Consider the following 21,032-nt stretch of genomic DNA (forward strand, 5'->3'; position numbering starts at 1 on the left):
TCCCAGAGGGTACTGCACACAATTCTGCCTACCAATAAGCATGGCTGCTCAACATGCTACCAACCTGTGTAGTACAAGCTTATACCAAAGGTTGGGTTCCTACTGCCAGGAGGTCAGGATTGTTGTAGTGCACCCAAAGGATACTGCATACAATCTTGCCTAACACAGGATATGAGTCACCCGGGGGGGGGGGGGGGGGGGGGAGGATGCAGCAAAAGCCTCAACTGACACATGCTTTATGGGTCGAATGACTGAGAAGGTGGGTGGCAGTGTGGGGTAGGTTTGACCAGAGGGGTAGAGAGAGATGAGAGGAGAGTGTGTTCGCTCCAGGAGAGAGGATTAGAGAGGGAGAGTTCTGAGGAGATCATAACATCAAGAGTGTGCCCAGGAGAGGGAGAGAAAATAAACAAATAGAATTGCAAAGATCGCGAAAGAGTCCCGTGGCGGGACAGGAAGCATCCAACTGGATGTTGATGCTTCCGAGGAGGAGGAGTTGAGAGTTTGAGGCTAGGAGGGAGGCGGAGAGGTCCGTCCACTCGGAGAGGAAGGGGGAGATCTGGCCAAGTGGTCGGTAGATACTGGCCAGGAGAGAGCGCCTACAGACCAGGCATTCAAAGGAGGAGTAGGTCTGCGTACGGATAACAGAGGGAGGAATACACTCGGGGAAGATCAGGGCTACACCCCCACCGGAACGGTTAGTTCTGGGTTTGGAGAGGATCTTGTAGCCATCAGGAAGGAGAGTGTCAAAGCTTGTGACAGAGCTGGCCGTAAACCATGTCTCAGTGAGACCAAGGATATCAAGGTCACGTTCTTCTGGGAGACGGCAGATGTCAGAGGAGTGTTTGACAGCTGAGCAAGAGTGAAGAGTGGCAAGGTGGAGGAGGTTGCCATCCTTGAAAGACTTCTGGAGAGGGGTACAAATCAGAGGTACTCCCTACGGGGGTGTAGAAGGAACCAGAGGGTGGGTAGAGGAGGTAGGAGGCAAGGGAAGGGTGCCTGAGGAGGAGGAAGAGGGTGCAGGCAAGGGAGAGAAAGGACAGCCGGAGAGGAAAGGAAATTGATACGGCGCGGGAAGAGTCTATCAAAGAGGAGGAGGTTGGCCTGAGGGCCTTGGACCAAGACGGTGCCATTGAGGTAGGCATTGATGAGGACCTTAGATGAGTGAAAGGAAGCCAGAGGGCCTCACACTGGGTGCCACCATTAATGGGAGAGGAAGAGTAAGGAAGAGTAAGAGACCATAGGAAGAGTCTAAAGGCCTGGAGAGGGAACGACAAAGAGGATGTCGGTGAGGCTCTATCTGGAGGAAGCGCTGGTGTAGGTATCAGCGATAGGGAGGCCTGGGTTGGAGACCAGGATATTCTTTTTGAACTTTTTCCTACCTTAGTGAGGAGGGTAGGATAGTCGATAGTGAAGCAGTTGGAGAAGATAGGGGAAACAAAGACATATCTGTGAACATTGAAATTGTTGCCAATCTATTGCCAGAAGAGCTCTGCTCACCTATTAAGAGTGCCCTTTTACAAAGTCTGCATTTTCTGCATTTCCTTCTTTGGGGTGGGGTTTTCTGGTGTTTTTGGATTAGTTGTTTGCATTTCATCAGTTGATTAAAAATCTATTTTTATAGAACCTTGAATGGACAGTCTTATTTTGCAGTCGTGTACTAAAGTTGCTTGGGTTGCTACTGTTACTGGCCTATGCCGTCCTGAAGATATAGGCTGCCTTCAGTCAGTGCTGGAGGCCTAGCTTTCGGGCTGTGCCCGTTTCACTGTTCTGCTTAGGATCAACGCTAGTTTAGGAATAGTGAGGGGATGAGGAAGCGGTTTATCCGCAACCCATTCTTGTGGAGTAGTAGTCATTTTGTTGCAGTCCTATAGACACAACCCACCTGTTATATGCGTTAGGTCCTGGCAAGTGGTCAGGACCCAACATGTACACAAAGCAGTAGGCAGAAAAGGGAACCAGACAGTGTAACCTACCAGTGAAATAGCCTAAAACTCCATACGGCTCACATCAACACTCCTAATTACTTCTGTCCTAAAATGCCAATTATTGGTCTACATCTCACAGAACCCCTTCAGGGTACAGTAAACATGGCCGTGGGCGTGAAGCTATGCTGTATAGGAATCAAAGGGCCATCTGCTCGGAGTCTGTTTTACCCAAGAATTGTGGCTTCCGTGGCAAATAACCCCAGGAAAGACCAGAGAACACCCTAATCAAGAGATCCAGTGGTCAGTTAGAGAACCAGAAGCCCCATGAAAAGCTACAGCATAGCAGGACCACCCTGAATGTAAGCCAATGGGAAACGTAGGAGACTCACCTCCAATGATTCTCAACCCCAGACCATAGGGACCCCGAGGGTGAGTATTAAGAACAATTGTTCACCCAAGGACCCAGAGGAGAAGTACTCGCAGTTGAGGTTTTCTCGAAAAACAGCTCAAGCCCAGCAAAACAACATGAGTAAGTACAGGCTTCTTTCCTAGGTATGGTTTACGGGATCGGTGCATTGCCCAGGGACTCAAACCCTGATCCAAAGACAAGCCCCACAACCAATGAAAAGAACAAACAGCGTTCCCATGACTGCCTTCAAGCCAGGAGCAAAGAATCTGTTGAGACTGGGAAACCGGGATAACCCACAAAATGGATCCCAGCAGCAATAAAGGGGATGCTCATTTGGACACAAATAGCTGAGAATTGCAGATCCAGAAAACCCCTCAAATTAGCAAGTTATTTCTGCACAGCGCTGAGAAAGGAGGACCCTCGCTGGAATGCAAAGATTGCTGTGGGTAAGGATGTTGGGTTTGAACTATTGTGTGACTGAGAAATAAGTGTGCTCCCGGAGTAGTGCCAGCAGAATGGTCATGCGCATGGTTGAGGTGACTAAGCAGAGGGGTGAGGAAGCTGCCCCAAGGCCGAGGGTGCTGTGCTAGGCAGAAGGTGGGTTAATGTTGGCAGAAGGGACTAGGCTGCTGGAACAGAGCTATGGTGCCAGTAGACCGTGTTGATGGCAGAGGGCTGAACTCCCAGCAGAGGGAGGGGGCTCTGGTAATGGGGAATCATGTTTTGCTGCATGTGGAAGTGGAACAAGGGGCACTCTTCTGCTTATGAAAGCATGTGTCGTGGAAGCAACCTGTGCTGAAAGGAAGGTTTTATGGTAAAGGGATTTTTCTTACTGCCTTCCGATGCTTTTTTTATTCCAGCCTCGTCTTCAGGAGCATCAGGGCTCAGCCCCATCAAGTCAAACCTGCCAGGATAAAAAATAAATTAAACAAATCTCCAAAATCTCATATCCAGAACTTTTACAGCACACTTGCAAAGTAGAACCTAAACGGATGTCACAGCAGATCGAACAAAAGATTCTGAAGAAATAGTATGGCCTCAAAAATTAAAACGTGCAAAGAGCAATCTTGTTACTAACATGTGAACAGCCTATTGTCAGAACTAAACCATGTGAAAATACAGGTGCCTGGAAAAGGGTATGCTGTTGCTTCTGGCTAAAGATAACAGGAATCCCTGGCAGATATCTGCAGTCTGAAAAATAGTGGCTTCTCCAATTGCACATTTATTTCAAACAAGAGCAAGGCATAAAATAAGCAGTGTCGCACAGCTATTTGCTATGCAATTCTGTAGGTTTGCTAATTAAACTGACACTTGTGTAGCAAAGCTAGATATTTAAGTTATTCTGTTTAATGAAAGCATAGCTCACCCTGCATTCCTATCTTGCCCTCAGGGCTCTCTCCACTCCCTTGTCTATGTTCACTGCAAGTTCAAAGGGGCTAATGTAGAGTGCAGCAGTAATAATCTCCTCTCTTAGGGGCCAAAGGCCTGTGCAGCAGCGTCAAGCCAAGATTTATTTTTTATTTTTCAAATAAATGTAATCAGGGTGATACTTTTATTAAGCTAACTCTATCATGTCTGACAAAGGCCACTATGTGTTAACTTTCTTTTTTTTTCTAAAGACAGTCATACAATTCCACTCCTAAAAATGTAACTTGTTACATAAAGCATAATTAGAGCATTGCTAATGTAAAACACTGTATTGTCTCCAAGTTTAGGTTAATCTAAATCTCAGTGTCCGCTAATTATTTGTTTCATTTTTTATAATGCGCACCAGACCCGAAGGTATCAGGCCGCACAAGGCAGCAAGAGGATTTTCAGCTTTGGTTACAGTGCTGTACAGTTATAAACGGGTATAAACAGATTAAACACAAGGCAAGAGCACAGAAGGTGAAATGCAGTTATATAGAGTTGTAAGCAAATTAGACGCATGGCCTAGGGCTAGAAGGTCAAAAAGGCAAAGGAGGCAAATGGTCATGATAGGAGAGTATATACAGGTATTCATAACAGCTAGGGTGGTGTAGGCTAGGCACGCTGGGGAATTTAGTGGTCATTTTCCTTAATCCAGTGAATGAAGTGGTGTCTGAAGTGTAAGTAAGTCTGGTGGAGGGTGTTCCACAACTGGCTGCTTTCACCGGGAAGCTACTACCTCCAGTTTTGGAGAGTTTGAATCTGGGCACAGTAGATTGGAATTAGCATTTCTAGTGGGGTGATTGGAAGAGTGTCTCTTGAATTTGTCTATGATGTAACATGGGGCAGCGTTAAAGCACTTGTGAGTGAGGGAGGGAGACTGCTTTAAGAGAAGTGTTGTCCTTTGTGGAGAGCTAGTTGTTCTCCTTATGTCAGAGATGAACAAGTTACTCTCTTACCTGGTAACGTTCTTTCGATGGGATGGTCCGACGACGTATTCCATATCTATGACAGTAATCACCACAGCTGTGCTGCTTCGGAAAATCTTTCGGCGTCTGCGTCCTGCTTCGATGACATCGATACGCCGCCCGACGTCACTGGATGTTATAAGTAGGACGCACGACGCCCGTAGCCTGAGTTGTAGTTTTTTCCCCAGAACGTGTGGCACCAGTCTTCTGCCAGTCTGACCACACAAAGCCTTGCGGAAACGTAGGCTGCAATCGCATAAGAAATTCTGTAGCGGGGAAGGCAGGGAGGGAGCGATATGGACTACGTCGGGGGACCATCCCATCGAAAGAATGTTACCAGGTAAGAGTAACTTGTTCTTCGAGGGGATTGGGTCCTCCGACGTATTCCATATCTATGACAGACTCCCAAAGCAGTACCAATGCAAGGAGGTGGGAAAAGAATTTAGAAAACAGAAATTTAGAATGCCCAATCAAATTGCGGATTAAAGGACCGCCTTGCCAAAGGCCAGATCCTGCCCCCGGATGGAATCGAGGGAGTAGCGACATACAAAAGTATGTACCGAAGCCCAGGTGGCTGCATCAAAGATGTTACTAGGAACACCCCTCTGTAGGGCAGTAGAGGCAGCCATAACCTTGGTAGAATGGGCCCGTAAGCCGACCGGTGGGTCCTTACTCACCAAGCGGTAACACTCAGATAGCCAAAATAATCCAGCGAGACAATGTCTGTTTCGTCACAGCTTGTCCCAAACACTTTCCAGCGTAACCAATGAAGAGTTGATCGTCCACTGACCCGGGACATGCGTGAAATATAAAAGCTTAACGCTCTCCTAGGATCAAGCCTATGGAGCCTCTCCTCTTCCTTACCAGGATGTGGAGGAGGATAAAACGCTGGAGGAACAACCTTCTGGCCTAAATGAAATTCCGACACCACCTTCGGAAGAAAGGAAGGACGAACTCTAAGGACAACCCTGTCCTTATGAAACACAGTGAAGGGTGGCTTAACTGAAAGTGCCTGTAACTCACTTACTCTGCGAGTGATACAGTTTTCAGAGTTAACAGTCTCAAAGGGCATGAATGCAAAGGCTCAAAAGGAGCACCCATCAGAAACTTGACAACAAGATTCAAATCCCAACAGGGCACCTGGAAAGGTGACAGAGGGAACACATTAGTGAGCTTTTTCAGAAACAGAGAAATTAAAGGAATTTTAAAACAGGAACCCTCTTCAGACGAGCGCTTAAATATGGACAGAACCGCCAAGTAACCTTTAACGGTACCCACTTGCAGGCCCCTGTGGGCCAAAGAAAGCAAAAAAGACAGAACCATGGTAATGTCACACTCAAAAGGATTCACATTCTTAACCCTGCACTAGTCGTAGAACTTACGCCAAGGCAACGGTACAGGGACTTTGTTGCTGGCTGTCTGGCCAAGAGCAACACCTCCATCACGTCTTCAGGGAGGTCCCAATCCTTATACCTCAAACTTTCAGAAACCAAGCGTGAAGGTTGATGGATCTGACCTCTATCTGGATGGAGAACCTGACACCCCTCCCGTGAGAGCAGATCGTCTCGGTAGGGAAGACGACGTGGAGGGCAGATGGACAAGTCGAGAAGGTCCGGGTACCACGTCCTCCGGGCCCACGCCGGAGCAATGAGGATCATCCGGGAACCGAACCTCCGTAACCTCCACAGTACTTGCGGGATGACAGGGACTGGAGGAAACGCGTACAGCAGTGGGAATGACCACTCCCCCACGAACGCGTCTCCTAAGGCTCCTTTCGGAGGAAATTCCCGCGAGCAGAACCTCTCGCACTTCCGGTTGACACTGGAGGTTAAGAGATCCACTTGAGGGTTCCCCAAAGGGGAAAGATCTCCAGGAGAATCTCCCGAGCCAACTCCCACTCGTGAGAGATCGCGCTCTGCCTGCTCAGAGCGTCCGCCGTCTCGTTTTCCTCTCCTGCCAGATGAACTGCCGAAATCGAAACTTCCTGCTGGATTGCCCAGAACCAGAGCTTCATCGCCTCCCTGCACAGTGACCCTGCCCCCCCCCCCCTTTTGTTGAGGTAGTGCATGGCCACTGTGTTGTCCGTCAGGATCAGGACATTCTTCCCTCGCACAGTTGGCAGAAAAGTCTTCAGGGCTAGCCTAACAGCCCGCAGCTCCAACAGATTGATATGGAGTCTGGACTCCAACGGAGACCAACGACCGCTGTCAACTCGTTGGCATGAGCTCCCCATCCCGTGAGGGATGCGTTCGTCACGATCGTCACCTGCGGCCAGGGTAGCCAAAATGGAGCCCCCATCAGATTGTCTTCGACGGCCCACCACAGAAGGTCCTGGGCGACCGAGGACGGCACCTGAACAGGGTCCGACATACTGCCGGAGGACTGAGACCACTGGAGCTTGAGTGCCCATTGCAAAGATCTCATCCCCAACCTGGCCTCTGGCACCAGAAGAATGCAGGATGCCATGAGGCCGAGCAATCTCAAGAACTCAAACGCTGTGAGACTCTGGGCAAGCTGAAACTTGTACACCATCTGCTGAATGTGATGAGCCCTCACCTGGGAAGGAAAACACTGCCCCAGGGATGTGACGAGCACTGCTCCGATGTACTGGAGCCTCTGAGTTGGTGTCAAATGGGACTTCTTTAAGTTGATGGAGAAGCCCAGCTTGTGGAGGGAGTGGCAGGTGACTGACAGATGATCCAGGACTTGCTCAGGAGAGCGCGTCCAGATCAACCAATCGTCCAGGTAGGGGTAGACATGAATCCCCCCCTTTCCTGAGGCGCACTGCCACCACTACCATGAGCTTGGTGAAGACTCTCGGGGCGGAGGTCAATCCGAACGGCAGGACCCGAAACTGAAAGCGCAAACCTCAGGTACTTCTTGTGCTTTGGATGTATCGGCACATGAAAATAAGTGTCCTTGAGGTCGAAAGACACCAACCAATCCTGAAGTTGAAGGGCCTGGAGGACTTGAGAAAGAGTAACCATCTTGAACTTGTCCTTCCTGAGGAGTTTGTTCAAACCGCGCAAGTCCATGATGGGTCTCAATCTCCCGTCTTTCTTGGAAATCAAAAAAATAAGGGGAATACCATCCCTTGTTCCTCTACGCTACAGGCACCAGTTCTATGGCACCTTTCTCCAGTAGGGATTGAATTTCCTGCACAAGGAGCGGATCAGGACCCTTCAAAAAGAGATTCCCCGGTGGATTGTCTTGAGGCCTCTGCCGGAAAGGAAGACAGTAGCCGTGGGTTATGATCTCCAGAACCCACACATCTGAAGTAATGGTGCGCCAGCCTCCTCCCCCCCCCCCAACCGGCGAACCATGGGACATGGCCTCATGACTGAGCTGACGCGGCTGCGGCGTTGCCTGAGGGCAAAGAGGCAACTGCCCAAGCGGCCTTAGCACCTCGAGTACCTTGTTTTCCACCTCTGGCACTCCTACGGTGGCCCCTTTGACTGGTAGCTCCTCTCGCTTTACCAAAGGAGGAGTAATAAGGAAAGGAACCTCCCCTCCATTGCTGTCCCCTAGGGTGAAAAGGCGGAGGTTGTCGAACTGCAGCTCCCAACGACTTCGCTGCAGCTTTTGAGGTCTGCAACCTCTCAAGGCTCTCGTCAGCCTTGCTGCCAAAAAGATGTTCCCTGTCAAAGGGCATGTTGAGGAGCCGGGCCGGCATGTTGAGGAGCCGGGCCTGCACATCAGGAGCAAACCCTGACTTCCGCAACCACGCAAACCTGCGTATCACGGTGCTCGCCGCCATGGACCGGCTGACATAATCTGCCATGTCCAAACCCGAACGGCCTCACACATGGCATCCTTGCCATCCTGAACCATGGCAAGGAAACCATCCCATTCGTCCCCTACGGGAATATGTTCAGCCGCTAAGGAAACAGTTCCACAGAGAGTGTGTGAAACGTGACAAGGCACATATGGAGTTGGCCACCTGAAGCGTCATACCCCCTGAAGAAAACACTTTCTTCGCCCAGCCGTCAAAACGCTTGTCGTTCCCATCAGGAGGGATGGTAGGATACGACGGCTGTTTTGCCGGGGCCGTAGCCGCCTGCACCACCAAACTCTCCGGAGTGGGGTGCTTGGACAAGTAGCAGGGGTCGCTACTGGCTGGGCGGTATTTTCGCAGCAAAGACTTGCCCACTGCCGGGAGACTCTCCGGAGCAGTCCAAGCTGCAGCCACCCTCCTCTGTAGAGCTATATGAAACAGAAGTACCGGGTCAGTTGGTGGACCAAGGTCGAGGATATCCGTAAGGTCATCCTGAAGAAACTCCCCCGGGGGAGCAGACCACCCCAAGTACTCAGTGACCCTCGACATAAGGCACCGGTAGGAGGAGTCGGCATGAGTGCCAGGCTCAGGCCTACAAAGGCCACTAGCATCGTGCAGGGACTGCCTCCGGTCCTCAAATTGGCTATGGCCCGAGAGAATCTCGTCTGGCACCGTATTAGGAACCATGCCATCATCAGAGCCCTCATCCACCTCTGAAATAAACTCAAGATGGCGGTAAGAAGGCACAGAATGTGAACCAAAGCCATGCTTGACCTTGGTCAGAGCCTTTCTAGGGGGTTTCACCGAGCCTCGGGGTACCCCCATCGACACAGCCTCGAAAGGCGTCGAGGGCAGAGTGAATCAACGCCGAACGCGGCGCCGACAGCATCGATGGCTTCGACAGGCCTCGAGGCCGGAGCCCCGAGCGTGTCCCTCGAAAGCCTGGGCGCCGATGGCGCTGACGACTTCTTCAGATGCAGGGCCTCGAAAGAGTCCATCGATGTACTTGGCGCTACCGGCATCAATGTCTTCCTCGAAGACATCACAGGTTCACACGGTCTCGAGCGCGTCGAGGACCGGGACCTGGACCGGGCATGACGAGAACGATTCCCCTTGTCCGAGCGGGACCTCTCCCGCGAATCGTGCCGACCACCCGAGCCCGAAGGCATGCAAGCGGTGTCTCTCGACAGATCATGACCGACCCCACTCGGAGGCGCGGACGGACCAGTGCCCTGCGATTCGAGAATCGCTAACATTTTCTTCCCGAAGAAAGCCCATTCCTCCGGCGTCGCCTGCTTGGTAGGGTAAGCGACCCGCTGACGGGCGGAGTCCTCGTAAGAGGACGGGGAAGGCGACCGATGACGGCGCTTCCGGGAGTGCCTCGAAGAGGCAGAGGAGTGGCGGGACCAACTCCGGGACCGAGACCCACTGGACTTCAGACGACGACGCAGAGTCGCCTCTCGAATCATCCATCGAAAGCCCTGCAGACCTCGACTTCCGTGGCTTAGACACCTTACCTACTGAAAACTTCTTGCGCTCCCGCAAGGCTTTAGACGTGAGCGTCTGGCAGTCGACACAGTCATCTGTGTCATGGCCCTCCCCGAGGCACCAGAGGCAGGCGTCGTGCGAGTCCTTAACCGACATCTTGGACCCACAGTCCCCGGACTTCTTAAATCCCAGACGCGGGGTGAAGACGAGGTAGACATCCTTTTCGAAGAAGAAACTTCACAAAACGAACAGGTTCAAAGAACCGAGAAACAATCTCCAAAGAGTTGAGGCGCGCCGAGATTCCCGAAGCGAACATGTTCGCGGAAAAAACGGAACTGAGGCTACAGGCGTCGTGCGTCCTACTTATAACATCCAGTGACGTCGGCCGAGGTCGGCGTATCGACGTCATCGACGCAGCTCGCAGACGCCGAAAGATTTTCCGAAGCAAACAGCTCGTCTGCTCTGATTAATCTACATGTGTAGGCGGTAGAGGAGGCCATGGAATTGAGCCGTTTATTGAAGGAGTGTGGCGTCTAGGTAGAATCCCAGAGTTTTAACTTCTTTAGCTACTTTTATGGTGTTGCCATCTTTGATAAAGCTTATATAGTTGTGACAGAGTTTGCTGATGTCAGTGGTGGTGCTGCGGATAAGCTCAGTTTTGTCATCATTCAGGCATAGGCCTTGGCGCCATCCATGCCTGAATGACGAGGTACACTATTCACACAGGCCAAATCCTTGTCGTAATCTCCCGTCAGCAGTATGAGAATCTGGGTATCATCGGCATAATTAGTGTAGGTAATACCAAGACCATCGAGATCATCAAAAAGGGGCTTTGTGAATATATTGTACAGGGTGGGAGAGACACATGATCCCTGGGGCAGCCCACAAGTAATGGGGATGGGGTCTGCAGATGCTGAGGTGAAGACACGCACGGTTCTATTATTTAGGAATGATTATATTCAGACTATAGCTTCTTGTGAGAAGTGTGCGGCTGAATCCAGGTGGTTGCATAGTATTTTGTGGTCTACCAAGTCAAACACCGCTGATGGGTCGAGGAGTAGTAGCAGAGCGGTTTTACAGTTGTCTCTGGGTGTGTCGATTTGTGCCTTGAGGTCGATCAGCGCGGTCTCAGTCCCGGGTTGGGGTCTGAAACTTGACCGGCAGACTCCTAGGAGGTGGTTGGATTCTAAGTATCGCTGTATTTGGATGTAAGCTACCTTGTCTAGGATCTTGAGAAGGAAGGGAACTGTAGTAATGGGTCTGTAGTTCGTGTAGAGGGGTCCAGTGATTGTTTTTTGATAAGTGGGAGGACCCAAGATTCCTTGGTTGCAGGGGATGGTACCAGTGGAAAATGAGGCGTTGATGAGCTTCAATATAAAGGGTTATAGGTCTCTGGCCGCATCTTCAATAGTTTGGTATGGGCATGGGTCGCCTTGGCAATTCGAAGGTTTGAGGGTAAGGACTTTTTCCACCTCTAGGATAGATACTTTGGAGAAGTTGAATCAGTGAGATGGTTTTCGAGTGGCCTGTTGTGTCGGGATGGACATGTGTATTATCTAGTGGGGTGGAGTGGCGAAGGACTTTAATTGGCAATCTTGACCTCGAGGGACGCAACTTTGTTGGAGGGCTTTCTGTATGCTGGTGCACCAGCTTTTACAGGTGTCTGGGGTTAGGATGAGAGTTTCAAGTTCTTTGAGGATTGTGAACAGTTCTTTTATGCTGGAGTTAGCTTGGGATATTCTCTGGTTGTAGGAATCTTGTTTAGCTAGTAATATTTCTTATATTGAGCGGTTATAGTTCTAAGGTTGGTCTTGTACTAAACTGAAGGCGATTGTCTCCATATCGGTTCATGTCTTCTTTTTTGGCGCCCGAGAGATTTAAGGACTGGGGAGAACCAAGAGTTTAGATGCTTTTTGGGTTTGCTCTTTCTAAGTTTGAGGGGCAATGGAGTCTAGGGCAGTAGTCAGTTTTGTTGTACTCCTCGACAAGGGTGAAGGGATTCATGGACTCTGTAAGAGAGTTCAGTGTTGTAAGGATAAGTGGGACAAGTGTTTCGGCCATAATGTTTCTTTTGTTTCTAGTGGGAATGGCAGGGGCCAGCGGGTTGTTATGGGGGGGGGAGGGGCAGATGTTGGGGTCTTGAGTGTGAAGGTTAGGAGGTAGTGGTCAGTCCATGCCTGAGGAGAGATGGAGGGAATGGAGGCATGGCAGTTAGTCGGCCACCCAGTCAAGAGTTCTGCCCTTTTTGTGGGTAGGGAGAGCAACTTTTTGAATGAAGCCTAGTTCAGCCAGGGTACCTGCGATAAGTATGGCATGCTGGTCTTTGGGATCATTGAACCCCAGGTTGAAGTCGCCCAGAAATAGGCCTTGGGACGTATTTTTCTTAAGTTGTCCGAGAGGATGGTGGTTAGGGCCTCCTCAAGCGATCCCAGGGGGTCTGTAAAGGAGATGGATAGTGAGGGTTTGGGTGCCAGCGATGTGTACTTTGGCTGTGAGGGATTCACAGGATTCCGTGTTAGGTGGTGGGGCGAGTCTCATAGCTAGGTTAGTTTTGGCTATCATAGCGAGGCCTCCGTCGCAAGACTCAGTTCTGTCTGTTCAGAGTATTGTGTAATCCTCAGGACAGCTAAGGTGATGGCAGGACCAGCTGCTGTGCAAAGCCAGGGTTCAGTGATAGCTAAGAAGTCAAGATTTTCTAGCAGTAGGAGATCAGCAATTTCTGTGGCGTGTGCGTCAGGTTCCTGGGCTTGGGTGGCTCAAATTGTGCTGTTTAGATGGTGGTTGGGTTGAGTGAACACATTTCCTTGACCTCATGCTAGTCCGCTGCCATTCTCCCAGTCCAAGATGGTGAACTTACTGCTCAGCAACAATTGGCTGCTGACTACTACAGGCTATTGTGAGGCATTTTGGAACCTTTGAAGAGGTTCTGAAAGACCTTTCATTCAAGATCGGTTGGTGAGTGGTCACAGCGCTCAAGAGCTCTATGGAAAACTAGAGAAACTTAAGAACCAAAAGAAGAGATCCACACTGCTATGAAGAGACATCAGAAAGTGCCAGACACTAGAATTAAGATAAGTGACTGGTGAAAACTAAAGTTTACTGTTAAGCTAAGTGCAAATTGCTTTACAATTTAGTTGAGAAGTTCAGTACTTGACGTTTTACGGAGAAGCATTTGTACAGGAAAAGTTTCAAGTTACCTGTTGGAATGTAAAAAGTGTTAAGTATTTTCATTTGATCACAATAGCGCGCGTCAGCATTGGCTTACTAAGGAAACTGTTCGGGAAGCGCGCAAGTCTTAGAAGCATTGCAATGCTCAATTGTGTGTCGTACTGATCGCATTAGAAAAGAGGAGCTAGCAGCGCTGTCCAGCGTGACCTGGAAGTCAAGAAGCGAGCCGCGTGAGAAGATCCCGTTATTCTGCTGGACTGCGCAGTTTTTCCAGCTGAGGCGGGTAAGAGCACATTTTCGGTTCGGGCCATGTCCTCAGCTGAAGTGCGGTGAGGCAGCTGACCATGCGCGGGTCGCTTTAAGGCAGTTGAGTAAAGGAGAAAGCACAGCGAGGCAGCAGCAGTCTATGCGCGCGTTACATTTAAGCAGCTTAAGTCAAGAGGAAAGCACGGCGAGGCAGCAGATTACACGAGTCACGTAGTCACAACAGCATCAAGCATGAGAAAAGGTAAAGGTTGACACGAGGCATTTAAAACAAGCGACACGAGTGAGAGCAAGTGAACTTGAACTACAAAGAAATCGTTTAGAGGCGAAGAATTAATGTGAAGGAAACAGTTGCAGAGAAAATCGTTTTGACCTGTTAAACTATTGAGCAGTGAGCATTTGACTAAAGCAAAAGTTAAGTTCTGCGTTAAAGAATTAAAAAGTAAGAGAGCAAAAGTGAAAGTAATGTTTTGCCAGAAGAATTTGTAGTCTCAGGAGTACCCCTGTCACAAGTTGGCAAGCAAGTTAAGAACTCCTACAACTTTTACATTGCCTCTAGGCAATTAGCAGAGGCCGACAGGTAATTAACGGTTTGGGGAATAAAACAAGGTGTATATTAAAATATTTTCAGAAGCAAGAGAGTAGTGATTAAAATATAGACAATGCGTTATTTACAGGGTTTCCAGTGAGAGTGGAGTTTCCAGGAAACTGAAGGGAACCTAACCAGAAGAATCCTGTCTGTTTTTATTTTCTCCATTCCCCTTTCTCCCTGCCTGGTCAACTCAATAGTTGTTCAATTAACTGTTGGGTGTACTGGATTGGGGGATCTGGTGGGCTATTCATCTGCTCCTGCAGGAATTCGGCACTGGGATCTGTCAGAATGAAAGGCCCACGTTAAATGCCTGCCCAAGCAGAGATGGAGCCCAAAGCAGAGGTATCTTTGGGCTATCTGAGAAAGGAGATAGCAAGAGTCAAGGAAAGACGACTGAACTGGGTGTAAGATTAAAGGAGTTAAGTTTATTGGTGAGTAAAGAAGGTGTGGAGGAGGAAAAACCAAGTGTCTCAAGGTGGAATTCTGATGGCGAGCCGCCAGTGTTTTCTCCAGAAGTAGAAAAGAGGAGAGCGGAAGGAATTAGGAGGTGTGGTGAAGCAATGAGGGAGTGTGCCAGCGATCCCTTTAGTAACTACTCCACTGGCTCCACCCGAGCATTTTTCTGGGGACCAGCAAAAGTTCAAGTCATTCCTCATGCAATGTGAATTGCATCATGTGTAGACCAGAGTCGTTTCCTAATGAGAGGGCAAAGGTGGCTTTCTTGATTTCTTATTTGTTTGGAGAATTCAGTAAGATGTTTGACAGACGAACTCAGACCCAGAGCATGGATAATGAATTAATGGAATTGAAATAGAGATCTGTTTGAAACTAGATGCAAGGGTGAATGAGAGACGCAAGGAGCTTAGGTGGTCCGTTCCAGAAGCAAGGTCTTGGTTTCAAAGGGAGCGTCCTTGTTAAGATGGATTTCTGAACTCTGACCTGGTGGGCAGAAGTTCAGAAGTACAGCTTAGTTTCTTGGAACAGGGTAACCTCTGGACAAGCCAGATCTATCATTCAAGGTCGCTATGGCGGCGTTCCAGACTAAGTCTCAAGAGGGGTGAGGGTGACTGAAAGATCTCAATGAGCACACAGAGCAAGGACACTTACAAATTACTCCGACAGGTGTTATATCAAAAATATAAAACATTTATTACAAGGCCTTTGTAACTCAGACCATAGCAAAAGAATCATAGCAATACTAAGTAAAGCAATACAACACAATCACATACACATATACATATGATACATTACTCACTGTAATCGTATTTCTGATGCTTGTATCTGCTTAGATTCACACGCTGTGCATAGGCCGACATCTAGTGGAAGCTGCAGAGTATTACAGTTTGTTTTTCGAAACTCGAAAATGGGCGTCGACACAGGGCGTGCCAGTAATACTATCCCTAGTGTGACGTCCACTGTACCCATGATCCCTCACGCGTGTAGGACCCTCAGATTGTATTTTTTCTGACATGAGGTAGCATGAGGATTAGCGCGAGTACAGATAATCCAAGCAGATAGAAAGAAAGGTAAGACTACAAGCATCCATGCGTCTTCTCTCAGAGGGGAGGAAGGGTGGGTCGCATGTGAATCTAAGCAGATACAAGCATCAGAAATACGATTACGGTGAGTAATGTATCCCTTCTGAGGCTTGTGGAATCTGCTTAGATCACATGCTGTGCATAGATTAGCGAGCAGTACCTGAAGAAGGAGGTGGGATATGAGAAGGATCACAAGCAAATAAATGTCTTAGAACCACTTGTCCCACTTGGGTATCTGTCTTGGAATGGGTGTCAATGCAGTAGTGCTGAGTAAAAGTGTGAATAGAGCTCCAAGTAGCTGCTTTGCAAATGGTGTCAAGGGGTACATTTGCAATGAAAGCCAGAGTGGCCCCAATGCCTCTTGTAGAGTGGGCTCTTGGCGTGAAAGGCAGAGTTTTTTCAGAAAGGGAGTAACACAGCTGGATTCAGTTAATAATCCACTTAGAGATGGCACCTTTAGAGACGCGATCCCCCTCTCTGCCTGTAGCTATGGAGACAAACAGTTGGTCTGTTTTCCTTAGCGGTCTGGTCTTGTTTACATAGTAGAGGACTGCCCTATGCACATCTAGGGTGTGTTGTTCCACCTCAGCCGAGCTCTGCGGGTCTTGGAAGAAAGCCGGAAGCTCGATGGACTGGTTCACGTGGAATTTAGAAATAAACTTAGGTGAGAACCTAGGGTGTGTGCGTAAAACCAGTTTATCTTTATGAACTGTAAAGAAAGGATCTTGCACTGACGGAGCCTGAATTTCACTGACCCTTCTTATAGATGTAATAGCTACTAAGAAGGCCATTTTATAAGTCAGGTGTTTGAGACTGCTTTTATGCATGGGCTCGAAAGGGGGGCCCATGAGCTTAGATAGCACCACATTAAGGTCCCATCCTGGTGGTGGGTTTGAAATAGGAGGGTGAAGTCTCTTTACTCCATGAAGGCTTTCACTACTGGTACTTTCCACCACGACACCTTGTTATGGGAGGTGGTGTATGCTGACAGAGCTGCCAGGTGTACCTTCAGTGAATTAAAAACCAGTCCTGCATCCAGTAGGTGGAGCATGTATGTGACAATAGTTGGAGTGCAATCAAGCGGGTTGATTTGCTTATTTTGGCACCAGATAACAAATCTTTTCCATTTGTCAAAGTAGCAGTGCCTCGTGTTTGGCTTCCTAGATTCTTTTAGGATGTCCATACATCTCTGTGGTAAATTGAGATGTCCAAACTATGACCTCAGGAGCCATGCTGCCAGGTTCAATGAGTTGGGTTGAGGATGCACCTTGTGCCCTTGGTGCTGGGACAGTAGGTTGTACCAGCCTGGGAGTCTGATGGGTTCGCACACTGCTAGTCTGCGTAGGTGTGGGAACCACGGTTGTCTGGCCCACATGGGAGCAACTAGGACGAGCGTCATCGATTCTTTTTTCATCTTGTTGACCACCATCCTGATGAGGGGAGTTGGTGGAAAAGCATACGCAAACATCCCTGACCAGTTCATCCACAGGGCGTTCCCCTGGGAGTCTGGTTGGGGGAACCTGGATGCAAATCCTGGGCATTGTCCGTTTTCCCTTGTGGCGAATAGGTCTATAGTGGGGGAACCCCACTGAGAGAAGATATCTTCTGCGATTTCTCTGTGTAGACACCATTCGTGTTCCTCTGGAAGGGGGTCTCTGCTCAAAGCATCCGCCAGAGAATTGAGATCCCCTGGAACATGTTGAGATGACAGGAAGATATTCCGTCTGAGTGCCCATATCCACATTTTCTGGGCAAGCTTGGACAGATTTGGCGAATGAGTCCCACCTTGCTTGTTCAGGTAAAACATGGCTGTAGTGCTGTCCGTCCGGATCTGCACTGACAGATTCTGCAGGTAGGGCTCGAACGCTTGAAGCGCTCTGAATACCGCCAGCTCTAGTAGGTTGATAGGATTCCTGGCCACTGGGTGAGACCAAATACCCTGAGCTGTATGGTGGTGATGGTGAGCTCCCCACCCTGTCAGGCATGCATCGGTTGTGACTACCGCCTGTATCTCGGGATCGGAAAAGTGTTTCCCCTTGGACAGATTTTCTCTTGTCCACCAGTGAAGGCTTTGTACAAGTGTTGGTGAAACTAGATCGTCCCACTGACCACTTGCCTGAGACCACTGTTTCGCCAACCATTCCTGCATGGGACGCATGCGCAGGTGCGCGTGGGGGACCAGGTAAATACATGATGCCATCATACCCAGCAAACGCATTGCTTTGCGTACCGTTATCTGGCGACCGGCCTGATAAGGAATTTGCAGTAGTATATTCCGAATTCTTTCCTCGGATGGAAAGGTCACATGGAAATATGAAAATAGGCATCTTTCATGTCCAATGTTGCCATGTAATCCCCTTTTTTTAGGAGGGGGATTACGTCTTGGAGAGTAGTCATGCGAAATTTTTGGGGCTTGACATACTTGTTTGCAGGCCGTAAGACCAATACTGGGCGCATTGTCAAATCTTTTTTTGGCACAAGGAAGTAAGTTGAATAAATACCCTTGTTTACCTGGTGTCCCGGGACGAGTTCTATCGCGTCCTTTGCTAGCAGATTGACGATCTCCTCGAGGAGGATCTTCTGGTGTTCCAAAGAATGTATTCTTTGTCGTGGAGGATGGTTTCGGGGACGCTCGAACAGTTCTATGCAGTACCCTGCGGATACTGTGGACAGCCCCCATCTGTCTGATGTGATCCCTTCCCAAGCTTGGGTGAAGTTGGAAATGCGTCCCCCTACTGGGGTTGCGTGAGAAGGGACCCTGAACGGAGCGTCACTGGTTTGGTGGAGGCGTGCCGCCGCCTCTACTGGGGCTGCCTCTACCTTTACCACGTCCTCTTATTACCCCTGCCATAACCCTGGGTAGATGCTGGTTGTTATTGTTCCATGGTGTACCCTGCCCCTGTGAATAGTTGGGTCCTCTCTGGGAATTTTGTCCGCGTGGGTGACAAAAATTGCCATTCCCTCTCTGATTAGGGGGTTTATTGGTTAGTTGGCCTAGGGATTGGAGTCTCACATACTCGTCCTTGGCATTTTTCAGCGCGTCCTCGACCGCCTTACCAACAGATCCGGCTCCACCGGTTTATCTAACAATGATGTTTGGGTTTCAATTTTGAATCCAGACTGCCGTAACCAAGCGTGTCTCTTGATAACAGTTCCTTCTGCTATCAATCTGCCGGCGTTATCCGCGGCATCAAAGGTTGCTTTTAAAATGCAACCGGACATGGCTCTTCCCTCTGCGGAAACTCGTGCCAATTGGCTCTAAGGGTTCTGGGGAGGAGTCTATGGATGCCGCGACTTCTTCCCACTGGTGGCAGTTGTAACTGGCCAACAGGGTGGTGGAGTTGGCAATCCTTGCCTGGTAGGCTGAAGTGGAGGCTACCTTCCTGACCAAACCATATAGTTTCTTGCTCTCCTTGTCGGGAGGAGCTTCGGACGATGACAAGGGTGTTCCCCGCCCTCTTACGGGTGTTTGTAACTACCAGGGAGTCCGGCTTCAGATGCCCCCTTATGTATAGGGAGTCTGATTGGGCTGCCCTGAAAAGTTTCTCAATCCTTGGGTTCACTGCCCTGGTGTGGTTGGGATTTACAAGTGAAGGGTCTATTCTTCTCTGAATAGACTTAAGGATAGGGATGGCCTGAGCAACAAGCCTCCTTTCTCCTACTAACTCCTCAGCGAAGTCCCTCTCTTCTTGAGCACCCTCGGTGTCAATGTGGAAGTGTTCTGACGCTCGGGACAGAACTTAATTCAGGAGAGGTTGATTGTCGACAGTGGAGTTGGTAACCGGGGGTTCTTTCTCTACCGGGGAATCTGCTCTGTAGGTTTCAGGGCCTTCCTCTTCTTGGTCATCATCCCCATATCCTGTACCAGTTTGCTCTTCCAACATGCCCAAATCTGGATCCTCACAAAAGGATGTATCCCCTGGATATTGAGAGTAGGGATGAATATAGAAGGGGTCCGAAGACGGTGTTGGGGCTTCAAACCGGGACTTCTTACTTGGAGGTATTGGATCCTTAGAGCCTGAGGGTGCTGACCCGTCGGGAGTATAAGAGAGAAAGTGTTCAGGGTTTTTTCCGTAAAAATCTGCCAATGACGACATCCTTGACATAACCCTGTCTATGTCATCACTAGACCATTCTCTAGAACTGGGAATTACCCTTTCTGGAACTTTCTCCGCCTTATCCCGACTAGACTTACTGGTTTTAGCAGAGGTCTTTGGGATAACAAAAGACTGGGACTTGTCTGTCTGTTTATGTGAAGTGGAAAGTTTTAGAGTTGTGGAAGGAGGCCGAGACCGCTTCCTTTGTTGTTTTCCCCCCTCCCCGTGGGTGGAAGAGTGTTTTCCCTGCTTTTTCGCCCCTCCGGAGCCTTCCGACGCCTGGCGTCTAGGTTCGGGGGTAGTGTCCCTATCTTTCGAACGTTGATGTAGGGACTCGGGAGCCGCCGTTACGCGGTCTGCGGGTGCTGACTCCTGGAGTGTGGTCTGGGGATGGAAGTCGGCTTAGTCTTCCGACGATTGAACTTCCGTTACCTTGGGGGAGCGAGGCACTCTTGGCAACAGTGGATGATTGCCTGGAGTCATGCGGCGATCTAGATCGAGAGCGCCCAGAGGACACCGATTCGGACCGTTCTCTATGTGCCTCTTTCCGAGAACTCAACGTGCACGTCGAGTCTCGGTTGGACTTCATGTGCTTTGTGGAAGTGCTGTGGGTAGCGCTTGTGTCGCCGGGGGTCTTCCCCATAGCCGCCTTGCCGGACGACCTTCCGAGGTCAGGGACTTGCGCTCAGCTGTCTTGACGCCACGTTGCCCTCGCCGTGTCGTGTCTGTCAACCCAAGGGTACTTGCGGTTGCACTTGGGGCAGAATTGGAAAGGGGTACCCTCCATACGCACCTTGTGGCAGCGGGCTGATAAGTGTAGGAATATATAAGAATGTACCTATATACCAAAAGAGTGTAGAGTATGTCCACCCCCACTCTCCCTACTTGCAGGGCCGAGGCCAGAGGCCTTCCGAGGCCCAAATCCGTCGTGCAGCTCTCGGTCGATTCCTTTTCCGGGCCGACGTCGAGTGTGGAAGTTCGGTGACTCGACGTTAGGGTGGAGAATGGGGAAAATATAACGATATTTTGCGAAAGTATGGCCAAGGCCAGGGATCTCCGCGAAATGCTTCCGACCAGTATGGCGGAAAAAAACAATCTGAGGGTCCTACACGTGTGAGGGATCATGGGTACAGTGGACGTCACACTAGGGATAGTATTACTGGCACGCCCTGTGTCAACGCCCATTTTCGAGTTTCGAAAAACAAACTAGAATACTCCACAGCTTCCACTAGATGTCAGCCTATGCACAGCATGTGATCTAAGCAAATTCCACAAGCCTCAGAAATATATATACACACATGTATATATATACACACACACACACACACACACACACACACACACACACACACACACACACACACACACACACACACACACACACACACACACACACACACA

General features: G+C 49.5%; 1 protein-coding gene across 1 annotated transcript in view; it reads right to left on the reverse strand.

The window, feature by feature from the left end:
• Positions 1 to 21,032, reverse strand: part of LYPLA2 (lysophospholipase 2) — a 350,809-nt gene that overhangs the window by 87,753 nt on the left and 242,024 nt on the right. Inside the window, exon 6 of the mRNA XM_069622386.1 lies at positions 3,168 to 3,238. Coding sequence (XP_069478487.1) covers positions 3,168 to 3,238 — 71 coding nt within the window. The remainder of the gene's footprint in view (positions 1 to 3,167; positions 3,239 to 21,032) is intronic.

This window comes from Ambystoma mexicanum, chromosome 11 (assembly GCF_040938575.1).
Source record: "Ambystoma mexicanum isolate Mex_15411 chromosome 11, UKY_AmexF1_1, whole genome shotgun sequence".
NCBI lineage: Eukaryota > Metazoa > Chordata > Amphibia > Caudata > Ambystomatidae > Ambystoma > Ambystoma mexicanum.